Source organism: Oryx dammah, unplaced genomic scaffold (assembly GCF_014754425.2).
Source record: "Oryx dammah isolate SB20612 unplaced genomic scaffold, SCBI_Odam_1.1 HiC_scaffold_18, whole genome shotgun sequence".
NCBI lineage: Eukaryota > Metazoa > Chordata > Mammalia > Artiodactyla > Bovidae > Oryx > Oryx dammah.
This window is the reverse complement of record NW_024070202.1, coordinates 9,825,725-9,844,535: the sequence shown is the minus strand read 5'-3', so window position 1 is coordinate 9,844,535 and position 18,811 is coordinate 9,825,725. Positions and strand designations below refer to the sequence as shown.

At 36.8% G+C, this 18,811-nt stretch overlaps 1 protein-coding gene across 7 annotated transcripts in view; it reads right to left on the bottom strand.

Moving 5' to 3' along the window:
- AKAP9 (A-kinase anchoring protein 9) overlaps nucleotides 1-18,811 on the bottom strand; it is a 165,520-nt gene that overhangs the window by 123,207 nt on the left and 23,502 nt on the right. For all 7 annotated transcript variants that reach the window (XM_040260254.1, XM_040260256.1, XM_040260257.1 and 4 more), the window contains exons 2-3: nucleotides 11,145-11,399; nucleotides 3,592-3,636 (exon numbers count right to left, since the gene is read on the bottom strand). In XM_040260254.1, the coding sequence (XP_040116188.1) occupies nucleotides 3,592-3,636; nucleotides 11,145-11,399 (300 nt within the window). The remainder of the gene's footprint in view (nucleotides 1-3,591; nucleotides 3,637-11,144; nucleotides 11,400-18,811) is intronic.

The window sequence follows — 18,811 nt, the reverse complement described above, 5'->3', positions numbered from 1 at the left end:
CGTTAATCCAAGTCAATGCCCCGACCAGTAATGCTAAAGAAGCTGAAGTTGAACAGTTCTATGAACAGCTACAAGACCTTTTAGAATTAACACCCAAAAAAGATGTCCTTTTCATTATAGGGGACTGGAATGCAAAAGCAGGAAGTCAAGAAAAACCTGGAGTAACAGGCAAATTTGGCCTTGGAGTACAGAATGAAGCAGGGCAAAGGCTAATAGAGTTTTGCCAAGAACACATGGGTCATAGCAAACACCATCTTCCAACAACACAAGAGAAGACTCTACACATGGACATCACCAGATGGCCAACACCGAAATCAGATTGATTATATTCTTTGCAGCCAAAAACAGAGAAGCACCATACAGTCAGCAAAAACAAGACTGGGAGCTGACTGTGGCTTAGATCATGAACTCCTTATTGCCAAATTCAGACTGAAATTGAAGAAAATAGGGAAAACTACTAGACCATTTTACATGACCTAAATCAAATCCCTTATGATTATACAGTGGAAGTGAGAAATAGATTTGAGGGACTAGATCTGATAAGAGTGTCTGATGAACTATGGACGGAGGTTCATGACATTGTACAGGAGACAGGGATCAAGACCATCCCCAAGAAAAAGAAATGCAAAAAGGCAAAATGGCTGTCTGAGGAGGCCTTACAGATAGCTGTGAAAAGAAGAGAGGTGAAAGGAAAGATATACTCATTTGAATGCAGAGTTACAAAGAATAGCAAGGAGAGATAAGAAAGCCTTCCTCAGTGATCAGTGCAAAGAAATAGAGGAAAATCATAGAATGGAAAAGACTAGAGATCTCTTCAAGAAAATTAGCGATAACAAGGGAACATTTCATGCAAAGATCCGCTCAATAAAGGACAGAAATGGTATGGACCTAACAGAAGCAGAAGATATTAAGAAGACGTGGCAAGAATACACAGAAGAACTGTACAAAAAAGATCTTCACGACCCAGATAATCACGATGGTGTGATCACTCACCTAGAGCCAGACATCCTGGAATGTGAAGTCAAGTGGGCCTTAGGAAGCATCACTAAAACAAAGCTAGTGGAGGTGATGGAATTCCAGTTAAGCTGTTTCAAATCCTGAAAGATGATGCTGTGAAAGTGCTGCACTCAATATGTCAGCAAATTTGGAAAACTCAGCAGTGGCCACAGGACTGGAAAAGGTCAGTTTTCATTCCAATCCCAAAAAAAGGCAATGCCAAAGAATGCTCAAACTACCACACAATTGCACTCATCTCACACGCTAGTAAAGTAATGCTCAAAATTCTCCAAGCCAGGCTTCAGCAGAATATGAACTGTGAAATTCCAGATGTTCAAGTCGCATTTAGAAAAGGCAGAGGAATCAGAGATCAAATTGCCAACATCCACTGGATCATCGAAAAACAAAGACAGTTCCAGAAAAACATCTATTCCTGCTTTATTGACTATGCCAAAGCCGTTGACTGTGTGGATCACAATAAACTGTGGAAAATTTTGAAAGAGATGGGAATATCAAACCACCTGACCTGCCTCTTGAGAAACCTGTATGCAGGTCAGGAAGCAACAGTTAGAACTGGACATGAAACAATAGACTGGTTCCAAATAGGAAAAGGAATATGTCAAGGCTCCATATTGTCACCCTGCTTATTTAATGTATATGCAGAGTAGATCATGAGAAATGCTGGGCTGGATGAAGCACAAGCTGGAATCAAGATTGCCGGGAGAAATATCAATAACCTCATATATGCAGATAACACTACCCTGTGGTAGAAAGTGAAGAACTAAAGAGCCTCTTGATCAAAGTGAAACAAGAGAGTGAAAAAGCTGCCTTAAAGCTCAACATTCAGAAAACTAAGATCATAGCATATGGTCCCATCACTTCATGGCAAATAGATGGGGAACAAGTGGAAACAGTGGCAGACTTTATTTCTGGGGCCTCCAAAATCAGTGCAGATGGTGACTGCAACCATGAAATTAAAAGACGCTTACTCCTTGGAAGGAAAGTTATGACCAACCTAGACAGCATATTCAAAAGCAGAGACATTAGTTTACCAACAAAGGTCCATCTAGTCAAAGCTATGGTTTTTCCAGCAGTCATGTATGGATGTGAGAGTTGGACTATAAAGAAAGCTGAGTGCTGAAGAAATGATGCTTTTGAACCGTGGTGTAGAGAAGACTCTTGAGAGTCCCTTGGACTGCAAGGAGATTCAACCAGTCCATCCAAAAAGAAATCAGTCCTGAATATTCACTGGAAGGACTGATGTTGAAGCTGAGACTCCAACACTTTGGCCATCTGATGCAAAGAGCTGTCTCATTTGAAAAGACCCTGAGGCTGAGAAAGACTGAAGGCAGGAGGAGATGGTTGGATGGCATCACCGACTCTATGGACATGAGTTTGAGTAAACTCCGGGAGTTGGTGATGGACAGGGAGGCCTGACGTGCTGGAATCCATAGGGTCGCAAAAGACACAACTGAGTGACTGAACTGAACTGCTAAAGAAAAAAATGTACTTTGTGGAATTGTAGGCTGCCCCACAGTCTCTAGTGGTTCAAGCATCAAATCATCTTAAACTTTCAATTGAGAAGCTCTAAGAAGTAAGTTATTATAGAAGAGAAAAGCAATGTTTTCATATCTAAGATCCATATTTAAAGTCACAGGGCAGATTCTCTGAATTGCAACCTGTAATTTAAAACTGAGGTATACCCAAAAGGCAACTTTATGTAGCTTAAATCAGGAAATAATTTACTTATTTAACATTGGTTAATTATTTTCCTGATGAGAATCACTAATAAGTATATTCCCAGCTGTCAATCACCTTCAACTTTTGAAATCTAACAGTTCTTACTCCCATTAGCAATCCAAAACAGTATTAAGTTCATTTAAGAACATGAAGTTTTTTTTTCTGTTAGACAACTACAGTAAATCAAAACTTATATGAGGTTTGACAGAAAATAACAAAATTCCGTAAAGCAATTATCAAATAAATACATTCAAAGAAAACTTATAGAATATACTGAGTTGTTCAACCATTCAGAGTAAGAAAGTCTTCCATGTCCTCAAATATTGGACCAAAAATAAATGACCATCATGTCTAAAGGAAAAAGATAAACAGCACATTTATTAACACATAAGGAAGTATCTCCTAAAGTGCCCCATGCCCACATTAGCCTTTATCACCTAAAAGTCACTACTGCAACATTAATTTCAATAAATGGATTGACATAATTAACTAGAATTCAGGCATTTGTAAAATAACATTACACAAAATAAAATAGCCTATAGTATAAAAAAGGTTTACTGTGTTAATTATAACCTTATAACAAAACCCAATTTCAAACACTTTCCTAGAAACTAAAACAAGGTCTCCATCTAATTAAGGACCACGTTACTCAAAGAGATTTAAGACATTAATAATTTGAAAAAAGAAGTCAGAAAAGCATAAACTTCAAGTTCTCCAGGTTATTTACATCATACTATGCTAATTTTTATTATATTTATAAAATAATAAAACATGAGTTGTAAGTAATAAAAAACTAATAATCAGCAATAAGTTTTAAAAATATAAAATGTTAATCACAATGCTACTTATTCTTACCTCTGAACTATAATCATCTGCTGTGGTTGAAATTTCACTTTCTGGCTAAAAAAGAAAGCAAAAACTGATTATTTAAGGTCTTTCTAAAACTCTATGGGGTCTATGGGGTCGTACAGAGTTGGACACAACTGAAGTGACTTAGCAGCAGCAGCAGCATGGCTAAATAACATCTAAAATTTATGACTAGACAATTTTCTAAGTATAAAAGTATCAAGATGCACTTTCACACAGGTTTTTCACATAGTACAAATCACTTCTAAGGAAGGAAGACCAAATAAGATATCATCCTTCTAATTCCTATACTTCTTTTAAATAAAATAGTCCTAAATAATTACTCAAAAAAGTTCAATTTCTTTAATATAAAGAATCATCAACCTTGGTACTAGAAAAATAGTAACAACTTGAAGAAAATTACCAACTTCTATTGTTACTAACACTGTTGCAGATTACAAAAAATTTTTAAACATTTCTGCTTCATCCTCATATCCCTGGTATTTGGGTAAGAAGTGAGTGACTTTTCCAAGCTTCCTTCAGCTTAGAAGTACTGAGAAGAGTCAAGGAGAAAACCCAAATTTTCACTGCTTTCACTGTCTAAGAATCTAATTTTACAAGTGAAAAAAGAGACCTAGATATTCCCTTTTTTCATTCAACAAATACAAACCATACCTGCACTCAATATAGGAGCACCGAAATAAATAGAACAAATACTAACAGACATAAAGGGAGAAACTGGCGGAATATAATAATAGAAGACTTTAACGCCCCACTGACATCAATGGACAGGTCTTCCAGGCAGAAAATCAAAACACAATAGAGATCATAAATGACACAACAGAACAAGTAGACTTAATTGATATTTTCTGGACAATACATCTCCAAAATATACATTCTTTTTTAAGCACATATAAACATTCTCTAGGACAGACCACATACTAAGACACATGGTAACCTTGGACGAGGGACAGAGTCCCTTGGACATCAAGGAGATCCAACCAGTCCATCCTAAAGGAAATCAGTCCTAAATATTCATTGAAAGGACTGAGGCTGAAGCTGAAGCTCCAATACTCTGGCCACCTGATGTGAAGAACAACTCATTTGTAAAGACCCTGATGGTGGGAAAGATTGAAGGTGGGAGGAGAAGGAGACGACAGAGGATGAGATGGTTGGATGGCATCACCGACTCAGTGGACATGAGTCTGAGGTAAGCTCCAGGAGTTGGTGATGGACAGGAGGCCTGGCATGCTGCAGCCCATGCATGGGGTCACAGAGTCAGACAAGACTGAGCAACGGAACTGAACCGAAGCCTAAACATATTTAAGAAGACAGAAATTATTTTAAGCATCTTTTGTAATCACAACAGCATGAAATTAGAAATTAACTCCATCTTTTTTTTTATCACAACAGCATGAAACTAAAAATCAATCACAGAAAGATAAAAGGGGAAAAAATGATTATAGGGAGACTAAACAATATGCTGACATAAAGCAGGAGATGGTTAAGACTGAATATCTACATCTTAGGAATCAGTGAACTAATATGGATGGGAATGGGTGAATTTAATTCAGATGACCATTATATCTACTACTGTGGACAAGAATCCCTTAGAAGAAATGGAGTAACCCCCAGAGTCAACAAAAGAATCTGAAATGCAGTACTTGAGTGTAACCTCAAAAATGACAGAATGATCTTGGTTCACTTCCAAACCAACCAACCAAATTCACAGTAAACCAAGTCCATGCCCCAACCTCTGATGCTGAAGAAGCTGAAGTTGAACAGTTCTATGAATACCTACAAGACCTTCTAGAACTGGCACCAAAAAAGATGTCCTTTTCATCACAGGGGACTGGAATGCAGGAACAAGTCAAGAGAGACCCAGAATAATGTGCAAGTCTGGCCTTGGTGTATGGGGCAAAGGCTAAGAATTTTGTCAAGAGAACACATCGGTCATACCAAGAAGAGGACGACAGAGGATGAAATGGTTGGATGGCATCACCGACTCAACGGACATGAGTTTGGGTAGGCTCCGGGAGTTGGTGACGTACAGGGAGGCCTGGCGTGCTTCAGCCCATGGGGTCACAAAGAGTCGGACATGACTGAGCGACTGAACTGAACTGACCTTTGATGAATATAAATTTTAAAATTCTCAACAAAACAAGCAAACCAAACCCACTAACACATTAAAAAGGACCATGCACCATGTTTAATTTGGATTCATCCAAGGTTCACAAGGATGGTTCAACAGATGCAAATCAATTAATGTGATACACCGCATCACAGAAAAAAGACAAAATACGTATGATCATCTCAACAGATGCAGAAAAAGCATCTGATATAATTCAACATCCATTCTGTTTTTTAAATTTTTGATTATTTTATATTGTATTATAGTTGATTAACAATGTTGTGTTAGCTTCAGATATACAGCAAAGTGATTCAGTTATATTAATATAAATTGACATATCCATTCTTTCTCAAGTTCTTTCCCATTTAGCTTATTAGAGAATACTGAGCAGAGTTCCCTGTGCTATACCGTAGATCCTAGTTGGTTATCTATTTTAAATGTAGCAGAGTGTACACGTCAGTCCCAAACTCTCTATCTATTCCTTCCCCTCACACCTGTCAGAATAGCCATCATCACAAAGTCTACAAACAAAAAATGTAGCAGAATGTGTGGAGAAATGGGAACCCTCCTACACAGTTTATGGGAAAAAGTATTGGTAGATACTATAGAGAACCACATGGAGGCTCCTTAAAAAATTAAAAATAGAGCTACCATAAGATCCAGTAATACCACTTCGAGCATATAACTGCAGAAAACCATGGTTCAAAGGATACAAACACTCCAATGTTCACTGCAGTGACAACAGCCAAGACATGGAAGCAACCTAAATGTCCACTACAGAGGAATGGATAAAGAGGATCTGGTCAGCCAGTTCAGTCGCTCAGGTCAGTTCAGTTCAGTCGCTCAGTTCAGTTCCATCCAGTCGCTCAGTTCAGTTCAGTCCAGTCGCTCATTTCAGTTCAGTTCAGTTGCTCAGTTCAGTTCAGTTCAGTCGCTCAGTCATGTCTGACTCTGCGACCCCATGAATCACAGCACGCCAGGCCTCCCTGTCCATCACCAACTCCCAGAGACCACCCAAACCCATGTCCATTGAGTCGGTGATGCCATCCAGCCATCTCAGCCTCTGTCGTCCCCTTCTCCTCCTGCCCTCAATCTTTCCTAGCATCAGGCTCTTTTCCAATGAATCAGGTCTTCCCATCAGCTAGCCAAAGTATTGGAGTTTCAGCTTTATCATCAGTCCTTCCAATGAACACCCAGGACTGATCTCCTTTAGAATGGACTGGTTGGATCTCCCTGCAGTCCAAGGGACTCTCAAGAGTCTTCTCCAACACCACAGTTCAAAAGCATCAATTCTTCGGTGCACAGCTTTCTTCACAGCCCAACTCTCACATCCATACATGACCAATGGAAAAACCACAGCCTTGACTAGACGGACCTTAGTCGGCAAAGTAATGTCTCTGCTTTTCAATATGCTATCTAGGTTGGTCATAACTTTCCTTCCAAGGAGTAAGCGTCTTTTAATTTCATGGCTGCAGTCACCATCTGCAGTGATTTTGGAGCCCAAGAAAATAAAGTACATATATGTAATGGAATATTACTCAATCACTAAGAAGAAAGAAATAATGCCCTCTATGCCAACTCTGATGGACCTGGAGATTATTATACTAAGTGAAGTTAGAGAAAGACAAATACCATACGATGTCACTTTTATGTAGAACCTAAAAAATAATGATATAAATGAATTACTTACAAAACAGAAGCAGATTCATAGACTCAGTGATTATAATTTGCTGTCTTCTGACTGGTATGAGGTGCTGTCTTACTACAGTTTTGATTGACATTACTCTAATAATTAGTGATGCTCAGCATCCTTTCATGTGTCTCTCAGGCATGTGTGGATCTTCTTTGGAGAAATGTCTATTTAGTCCTTTGCCTAGGTTTCATTGGTTTGTCTTTTTGATATTGAGCAGAAAGCTGTTTATAAATTTTGGATATTAATCCCTTATTGGTCACATTATTTACAAATATTTTCTCCCATCCTGTATTTTGTCTTTTTGTTGTGTTTATGGTTTCCTTTGCTGTGCAAAAGTTTATGTGCTTGATTAGGTCCCATTTGCTTATTTTTGCTTTTATTTCCATTCCTCTAGGAAACAGATCGAAAAAGATTGCTACAATCTATGTCAGTTTCTGCCTACATTTTCCTCAGTTTTACAGTATCCAGTTTAATATTCAGGGTCTTTTATCCATTTTGAGTTTATTTTTGTGCAATATCCATTCATGATAAAAACTCTTATCAAAGTGGGCTATGACAAACCCACAGCCAACATAACACTGAAGATGATTACCATATGATCCAGCAATCACACTCGGGCATACATCTGAAGAAAACTCTAACTCAGAAAGGTACGTGCATCCCTGACATTCGCAGCAACACTATTTACAACAGTCAAGACATGGAGACAACCTAAGTGTCCATCAACAGAAGAATGGATAAAGAATTTGATATGCACACACATACACAGAACACAGAATATTATCCAACCATAAAAAAATGAAATAATACCATGTGCAGCAACATGGATGGGCCTTGAGATTATCATACCAAAAGAAGTAAGTCAAACAGAGAAAGCCAAAGATCATACGATACCACTTTTAAAATGACACAAATGAACTTACTTACAAAATAGAAGGGAACTCATAGACACAGAAAACAAACATCGTTACCAAAGAAGGCAGGAGAGAGAAATTCGAAGTTTGAGATTAGCAGACACAATCTACTATATATAAAACAGATAAAAAACAGGTCCTACCGTGTGGCACACAGAACTGTATTTTATACCTTGTAATAAACCAAAGTGGAAAAAATATGAAAAAGTGTACCTAAATATATATGTGTATATATGTATAACTGAATCACTTTGCTGTACACCAGAAACTACACAACACTGTAAATTAGCTATACTTCAATTAAAATAAATTTGACTCATGGGTTCCACCCAGACTTGCTGAATTAGAAATCTGCATTTTAAAAAGATTGCACACATGATCTGTATACACACTGAAGTCTGAAGAGTATTCCTTCAAAATGGGGAAAGATAACAAAGTACCTGTCCAATGACCCCCACAAAAAAAAAACACCCAAAAAACCAAAACAACAACAACCAAAGAAACCAAAACCCATAAACAACCAAATATAAAGCATCACTGTCTCCCTTCTCACCTACACTTAGAGAAATTTTACTCAGCTCTCAAGACCAGGTTTCAAGTCCATCTCCTCACTGATGTAGTAACTGATGCCAGGAACAGAAATAATAAGCTTACTCCTATTCTAAAATCCTGTAACTGACGTACGTGGCCCTCTTGTAAATCTAATATACTTTCATGATGTATGCTCTCTTGGTTTGTTCACTCACTGAAGTCTTTTAAATGGACTACTGACTAAATGCATGAAAATGAAGTTCCTCAGTCGTCTCCGACTCTTTGTAACCCCATGGACTGTCACCTATCAGGCTCCTCCAGCCATGGGATTTTCCAGGCAAGAGTGCTGGAGTGGGGTGCCATTGCCTTCTCCGTGGGATTTCCCTAGCCCAGGGATTGAGCCCGGGTCTCCTGCATTGCAGGCAGACACTTCACCATCTGAGCCACATACCGTGTACTAAAAACTGTGCTACTGAGGATAAAATGGTGAACAAGACACTCTGTACTTGAAATGCTAAAATTCCAGTGAAGGGCCCAGGTATTGATTTGTCCAGCAGAAAATGAAAATATTCTTCAAATCAAATCAAGCACCCCAGCTGTCATATTTTATTACATAAAAGATCCAGACTTCAACAAAAAATTATACAGAAAAAGGAAAATATGGCCCATACCCAAGAAAAACAGTAGTCGGTAGAAACTGTCCCTAAGGAAACATAGATATTGCACTTATTAGACAAAGATTTTAAGTTACATATTTCTTAAGTCACATAAATGGAGGAAACAATGCCTAAAAAACTAAATAAAATTATAAGAACAATGCCTCACTAAATAGGGAATATTAACGAAAAAAGAACATATAAAAAAACAAATTCTGAAGTTAAAAGTAAAATAACTGAAATGTAAAATTTACTACAGGGGTTTAACAGCAGATCTGAGGAGGAAGAAGAATCAGCAAATTTCAAAAAAAGTTCAACTGAAATTACCCAGTTTGAGGGGAAAAAAAAGAATTTTTTTAAAAAAAGAACAGGGACTTCCCTGGTGGTCCAGCGGTTAAGAATCTGCCTTGCGATGGAGGGGACATGGGTTCAGCCCCTGGTCAGGGAAACTGAGATCCCACACGCTGTGAGGCAACCAAGCCCGTGCACCCTGCAGCCTGTGCAACGTAACTGGGAGCCTGTGCGCCACAGGGAGAAAGCCTACATGATGCAACCACGACCCGACGCAACCGAGTAAGTAAATAAAGAGAATGATCATCAAAGATCTGTGCAGCAATACCAAACGTACTAACATATGCATAATGGAGATGCAGAAGGAGAAGAAAGTGTGAGAAAGAGTATTTGAAGATATAATGACTGAAAACTTCCCAAATCTGATGAAAAACATTCATCTATGTATCCAAAATGCTCAAAAAACTCTAAGCAGAAAAACTCAGTAAGATCCACTTCTATGATGACAACAAATCTCTACGGCATCTCTGACTCTTGACTGAAGCCTATACATCTAAACCCTATCTCCAGCTAAGTACGGCAGCACACGACCCACACTACAATCATCCTATGCCTTGGCCAACACTTCCTCCTTAGCATCCCACAGTTCTCTAAGCTTGGTCTTAGTTGGAGTACCACCATTCCACCCACCACCCAACCCACTCTTAACCTCTCCCTCGTCTCCTTATTCTTGGAAATTCCATCATTAATGGGGGGAAGGAAATTAGCATTTATTGAGGAAAACTTCCTATGGGCCAGGTGTAATCTCCCCTGCTTCACCCTTACCACCACCCTATGGGGTCACTTGGATATCCATTTAAAACTAAACTACTTAAGGCTTCCAAAACACATCACACTGTTTCATGTCTTTGAGAATGCTGATTCTTTAGCACAAAGGTTGTCTGTCCTACTTCTTTGCCTCTAGCTAATTTTAACTCACACTTCAAGACCTGGTTCTATTATCTCTTCCAGGAAACTTTCCCAAGTAACACACACAAGACCAATTTGGGGCTCCCCCAAATCATGGCACTTTAGGGCACCATATGCATTGCTGTTAGCACAGCTCTCATCAGACTATTTAACCTGTCTTATGTCTACCTTGCCCACTAGACTGACCTTCCTAAAGTACAGAGACTGTCATATTTATCTTTGTATCCTTCGTGCTCAATCTTTGGTGTATTACAGTTGCTCAATAAATGTGTGTTGAATCGAGCTCACAAAAATCACACAGGATACTAATGAGTGATGCTATTACAATAACTTTATACTTAGAATGCTACTGTTTAAAAATTGAGATGAATACTTACTTCAACAGAGAAGACCTGGTCACATTTAACTATTTCTCCACTGTGCAGAGCTCTCGTTACTGTGGATTCGGGAGGCATGGCTGTTCCTGATCTCTGAGAATTATTTACACACGTCTCATCACTCTGTGTTTGCTCAATGTTTATAGCATGGTATGCTGACACGTCATGTTTACTGCTTGAAGTTTTTCTCTTTTTTTTCTGCTTCTTAGGATTCTGCCCATCAGACTGAGCTTTCCTTTGTCGAAACTGGGCAAGCTACAGAAAAAAAAAAATCATTGTCAAAGATAATTTTTCTTTATCACCACTAAGAAAAAAGTAGCTTTGGAGTCATTTTCTTTAAAGGATCAACCCATCACTAAAATGATGATAAAATAAAGGACAATGGATACTGTCTTTAATATAAAAATGACTGCTGAATTGCAAAGAAAGCAGGTATTTCTGAATGAATGCTATTCAAATATTGAGAAGAACTGAAAATATGTCTAAAGAAAGAAATTAGCCCACAGTTGGGGAGAATAAAAAGAACAAAAAACAGGTGCCCTCATTCATTGTTCAGTAAAACTATAATCTCTGGATACGAGATTATATGAAAATACAGGAAATCTAAATGCATTTGCTCTATGGAATTTCTGCAAATTCTGCTTACATATTCTAGTAAATGTAATTATTTTATGCAAAAAACTTTAGCTATACAAATGATCAATGTAGTCTTATTTATAGTGGGGAAAAAATTATAAATATTTTTATCAATACTACTGTATCAAACAATAGTGCCTCCCAGCCCTTAACCATTTGCATACCATATTCAGGGTTTTTGCCATATTCCAGTTGTCACCTAGACTTACCATTAATATGTTTAACTAGTGTATTTTTCTTATTCAGATTTATTTTAAAAGGAGACTTTGAATCCTTGACATAAATTAAAAGACAATGTCATTTGAGTTAAAAAAAATAGAAACAAAAATGAATACAATAAAAAATAAAACTATATTATTAAAATTTTAGCTAGACATTGCTGAAGGTTCTAAGAGAAACAGACAAGTGTTAATGAGGTGCTAAGAATCTATTAGTACCAGACAGACTTTTGGCTTGTCATAGCAGATAGATTTAAAGAAACCTGGAAAGTAGTTAACTTTTTTTTAACACTGCTATCTACTGTTATTTATTTAATACTAGATCAACAACATATCATCTAAAATATCTCATCACTATCTAAATCAGAAGTATAGATTATACACTTTGGCCAATACTGGATTAATTAAAATAAGACTAATGTGTAGCTCATTTCAGTTCAGTCGCTCAGTCGTGTCCAACTCTTTGCAACCCCATGAATCGCAGCACGCCAGGCCTCCCTGTCCATCACCATCTCCCGGAGTTCACTCAGACTCATGTCCATCGAGTCAGTGATGCCATCCAGCCATCTCATCCTCGGTCATCCCCTTCTCCTCCTGCCCCCAATCCCTCCCAGCATCAGAGTCTTTTCCAATGAGTCAACTCTTCACATGAAGTGGCCAAAGTACTGGAGTTTCAGCTTTAGCATCATTCCTTCCAAAGAAATCCCAGGGCTGATGTAAACCATTATTAATATTAAAATATTAATGTAAATCATTATTAATAAATGTTTAGACACAGCAGTAGTAAGAGGAAAATTATCCGCATCTCTTTTAACAAAGATAAGAGAGGCCTCAGGCTCATCGCCTTCAACAATTATATCTACCTTAAAATTTAATAACATTATATATATACGCATAAATAAACACTGGAAGAATATAACCATAACAACTTTGGTCTATCTCTAGAGATTACAGCTATTTTTCCTTATGCTCACATGAAATTTCCTTTTTGCTGCAGTAAATTTTCTAAATTTTATATGAAGCAACTATTAACTACCACTTCCTAAATTTAATTTGAACTCAATCACTCTGAAAGAAAAGTATAAGAACAAGTGTAAGCCCTTTTGCCTTAAAAAGAGGAAATAAATGAACATATTAATACATAAATTAGAAAAATTACAAAGATGGTCAGTAAATGTCTTAGGATATAAAGTATTAAAAAAATCTTGATAATGTTTGATATTATTAACTATCAAATTATGTGACAGCTATTAGAATAACATATAGCATATGTTATACTTTTGTTTGCTGTAGATAAAGAAGTTAATAGATAAGTACTATTTACTTAACAAATGTCCAATTAATAAGTGAGAAATATCTAATCACTGACCTTGTAGAACATAAAAATACATCACATTTAAAATGTTCCCCCAGCTGTTGAGCAACTATTCAGTTATTCTGCTATCTGCTTAAGGAACAGATGCAAGATTAGTTGCCTCTATTTGTACATTATTAAGCTGTTGGAATGCATGTAAACTACTTTGGATAGGAAATTCATTCTTAAAAATAATTCAACTGAAACACTATTACATATTATCTGTAAATAGAATCAGAAGTTTAGGCATATCATTTTGAAAGGATCCCTCAGAAAGAATGCAAAAGCAAAAATGTGTTAATAATGACATTCTTGGTATTTAAAAAAAATATTCAGACAGCAGAGGATATCAGGACAAAGATGATTTTGTTTAAAATTCCATCTCTGTAGGGTTATATATAAAATTTATACTTAATGTTTATACACACAAATACATAACAAAAGAAAATTTTTGTTAAAATAATACACTATAAAAAGATTTTAAAAACCAAACAAACCTCTGTCTGAGACAACAGTATCCATTATTAAATGATTCTAGTGAAAAAGTTAATAAAAGATATGGAATAAAAAGTAAAAGTTTTATTACTGTGTTTAGAACTAATCACTTCTAAGGACAAAAATTACCACTGTTTCAGGTCTATGTTATTGATTAAATGAAGTCATATTATTTTTTCACAACAATTAACCAAAAGGTAAACTCCATGAAAGTAAGAACTTTTGTTCACTGCTATATATTCAAAACCTAGAGCAGTACTCAATAAATAAAGGTTGAGTGGAAAAAAGATAATGCATATTTTTTTACAGAAAAGTTAACACTGAGGAATCATTTTAAGCACTGTTCCACAGAAACTAAGAACTAAGATGATATAAAAGATTCCACTACCTAAAAAAGTTCCATGGTCTCAGAATTCGAAGTGGTAATTAAATGAATTAAAACATAAAATATTCCCTCTCACAATAATCTCTCTACTCCACTAAATAAAACAAACAGAAAAACCAGACAAACAACAAAATTAAATTCTCAGAAAAAAAATATCCATAATAGCCTTTTAGGAAAACTTCTGTTTTGTAAAAACGTGGGAAAGAAAACAAGATCACATCATAAATAGCTATCAAAGTTATTTTTTATCTTAAACCTGAAAAATGGCAGATAAGCAAAAATCAGAAACTCTATTCAACTGCTAATCATCTGATACTGAAATGATACACTTTATATTACTGGAAAAACATTTATTCTAAAACATGCTGGAAATTCAGACTACAGCCATCTGTGTTTGTCATTTGGAAGCCAAATATAAAAATGTTAACATATGTAGGCACGGAAATAGCTGCAAGATTTACTGGAAAGAGATTATGTCCATATATACTTGTCTTTCAAAACTAATTCGGATCTCAGGCAAATGTCTTACCCTAACTAGAACACGAATAAATGACTAAATAAAAATGACTAAGAGTTTATTCCATAAATTCAATTTTTATTTATAAATGTATATTCTCAATAAAACAAGGAGATTTAAAAATGCTGTTAAAAAAACGCCAAGTTTCTATAAATGTCACTTCAAAAAAAATAGTAACTGGAACTGGAGTTAGTATAGACTTATTTCTTGAGTCTTTGTCAGATATGTATGTGCGAGGCACTAAGCCAGATATAAGTCAACACACACAGTCCTAACTGTAGGGTCTTTTAGTCTAGGCCAGTGTTCTCGCCTGGAGAATCCCAGGGACAGAGGAGCCTGGTGGGCTGCCGTCCATGGGGTCGCACAGAGTCGGACACGACTGAAGGGACGTAGTGGCAGCAGCAGCCTAATATTTCACAGAGTTGTGAGAAACAAGAGAAGAGTTAAGAGTGCAATTTTGTACACTCAGCAGTCCTATGTATCTATAAGGAGGTAGTATGGGAACATCTCTTATCCTGATTTTCTCAAAGAAGGCTTTCTGTAAGAGGTGAGGCTGCAGAGTTTTGTGGCTGTGAAGGAAATAACTTGGTATATGACAGACAGTAGTGAGTAGTTCATTTACTTAAAAAATATTTATGGGCTGCCTATCACATGTCTGCCCTGTGCCAAAGGCAGAGGAGGTAGCGATGAGAAGATACAAGCCCTACTCCCCTGAATTGTAACCCAAGGAGGAAGAACAAATAAGCAAATGTAGACAAATGTAGAAATGTATCATTTCAAGAGACAGAAAGCATTTTGAAGAAAAAGTTTAAGTACTAAAGAAAGTCTAAAACAGAAAAGACTTCATTTGTATGGGAATGCAGGGAGGAGTCATGAAATATCTTACTAAAAATGTGAAAGCGGAGATTTGAGGACAAATATGAGTTACTTCTCCAAGAGTAAGGAGCAAAATAGAACACAAACATGTGATTCCAAATTCAGTATTATTTCCATTATACCAATGGGCATTACATGCACTCACTCTTTTCCTTCACTTGTCATTAAATGTAAAAACACTTAAAATAAGCAGGTGACATACAGCTTTGTACTCCTTTCTCAACTTTGAACCAGTCAGTTGTTCCATGTCTAGTTCTATGAACAACTGCTGCCTCTTGACTAGCATACAGATTTCTCAGGAGACAGGTAAGGTGGTCTGGTATTCCCAACTCTTTAAGAATTTTCTACAGTTGTAATCCACACAGTCAAATGCTTTAGAGTAGTCAGTGAAGCAGAAGTAGATGTTTTCCTGGAATTCTCTTGTTTTTTCCTATGATTCTATGAATGTAAAGTTGTATACTGTCACCCTGCTTATTTAACTTATATGCAGAACACATTACACAAAATGCCAGGCTGGATGAATCACAAGATGGAATCAAGACTGCCAGGAGAAACAGCAACAACCTCAGACATGCAGATGATACCACTCACATGGGAGAAAGTGACGAGGAACTAAAGAGCCTCTTGATGAGGGTGAAAGAGGAGGGTGAAACAGCTGGCTTGAAACTCTACTATCATGGCATCTGATCCCACCACTTCATGGCAAATAGAAGGGGGGAAAGAGGAAGCAGCGACAGATTTTATTTTCTTGGGCTCCAAGATCACTGTGGATGCTGACTGCAGCCATGAAATTAAGACGCCTACTCCTTGGAAAGAAAGCTATGACAAATATACACAGCATATTAAAAAGCAAAGACATCACTTTGCTGACAAAGGTCCATGTAATCAAAGCTTTGGCTTTTTCAGTAGTCATATATGGATATGAGAGTTGGACCCTAAAGAAGGCTGAGTGCCAAAGAATTGATGCTTTCGAATTGTGGTGCTGAAAAAGAGTTGGGAGTCCCTTGGACTGCAAGGAGATCAAACCAATCCATCCTAAAGGAAATCAACCCTGAATATTCACTGGAAAGACTGATGCTCCAATATTTTGGCCACGTGACACAAAGAGCTGACTGGAATATTCACTGGAAAAGACCCTGATGCTGGGAAAGACTGAAGGCAAAAGGAGAAGGGGCGACAGAGGATGACATGGTTAGACAGCATCACCAACTCAATCAACAAAAACTTGAGCAAGCTCTGGGAGAAAGTGGAGGATAGAGGACCCTAGTGTCCCTAGGGTCGCAGAGTCAGACAACTGAGCAGCAACAATTAAGAACAGTAATATTAAAATTAGAACAGGAGGTTAAAGGCATGAACAAATGAAATCAACAAAACAACATATACTTTTTTGACAACACTAGGGGAAAAATACACACACACACACACACACGCACCCCCAAAAGATTATGAAGTGTTTTAAAAACGCTATCAACTTTCTCTAGTTTTCAAAAACAGCTGTAAATAGTTATTTTCTATATTTTTACTGTAGAAAATTTAAAAAATTATTAATTCTAATTATGGTGACTATTTGTACTTGTTGGTATGGTCTTTAAATCTTTGTGATATTCTTTAATGAATGCTGCATAAGCATGCTGTACAAGCTATTACAACAAAACTCCACGGGCTTAACTATGAAAACAAAAAGAAGATGAACACAGTTGATGGAAAGACAATTCGTATGCAGAGCTGAAGTGGAGCAAATGAAAGCAAAGAAGACAAAGGCAACAGTTTAAAGACGCGCTGAAGAATATTTTCCAACACCACCACAAAGATGCAAACTGCTGGAAAATAACAGTGCCAAACAGGCCCGAGGAGATCAGATGTGAAGACCACAGACCTTCACCTCATGGAGCCAACAGGCTTATTTATATCCTATAACCTCATTCAATGCAGAATTTTTCTTAAAGTTTTGGAAAACTTTCGCATCTAAGAAAAAAGATTCTGCAGCCTAAAAAGTTATCTTAACTTTGCACATTTTACCATATTTCACTGTCTGCCACACAGTAGGCCCAGATACTTTTTTGAATGCAAGTAATGTTTCAAGAATACAGACTACATACAATAGAGTACTGGACTGTTGTGTCTATACAGACTCTGATAAGCTAGCTATGCGACACTGGACAAGCCACTTACCTCAAGAGAACTCAGCTTTTCCAACTTACAAAGAAGAGGAAGGACAGAAGGATCTCTCAAGATTTCTTTCAGTTTTACCATATGATCAGCACAAAACAAAAACACTAATTCAAAAACATACATGCACCCCAATGTTCTCAGTAGCTTTATTTACAATAGCCAGTATATGGAAGCCACCTGTGTGTCCACCAACAGAAGACGGGCTAAAGAAAACGGTGCACACACACACACACAGAGGATTATTCCTGAGCCATAAAATATGGACTTCTGCCATCTGCAACAACATATGGACTAGAGGGTGTTACGCTTACTGAAATAAGTCGGAAATAGATCAATACCCTAGGCTATCACTTATATGTGGAATCTAAAAAATAAAACAAACAGATGAATATAACAAAACAGAAACAGACTCAGATACAGAGAACAAATTCGTGGTTACCAGAGGGGAGAGGAACAAGATACAGGGGTAGAGGATAAAAAAACGTACAACTACTGTAAGTACAACACGGATGTGTTGCACAGCACAAGGAATATACACAATATTTTATAATAACTTTAAGTGGAGTATAAAAATACTGAATCTCTCCGATGTACACTTGAAACTAATATTTCAGATCAACTATGTCCATCAATAAAATTTCTTTCAGTTTTTAACGCCTATTTTAGAAAAACTTTTTAATTGTTTTTTTCTTATTCCCTGTACTATCACTTAATTATACAAGAGAAAAACTACAATTCTACATTATAATAAGATTTTTAAACCATTGTTTGAAAAAGCAATTCAATAAACAATATCTATTACTAAATGATCCCAAATGAAAAAAAAGATATAGAATAAAAAGTGGAATTATTACATTATAGAGTTTGGATCAAACTTCTAAGTGTATAAAATTATGAAAATACTGTTTAGCCTTCATATATATGAAGTATACGATGTCAAATTATTACTACAGAACAACTAACCAGAAGATAGCTCCAGGAAGGCAGGAATTTTCATCAAAATCAAAGGCTACT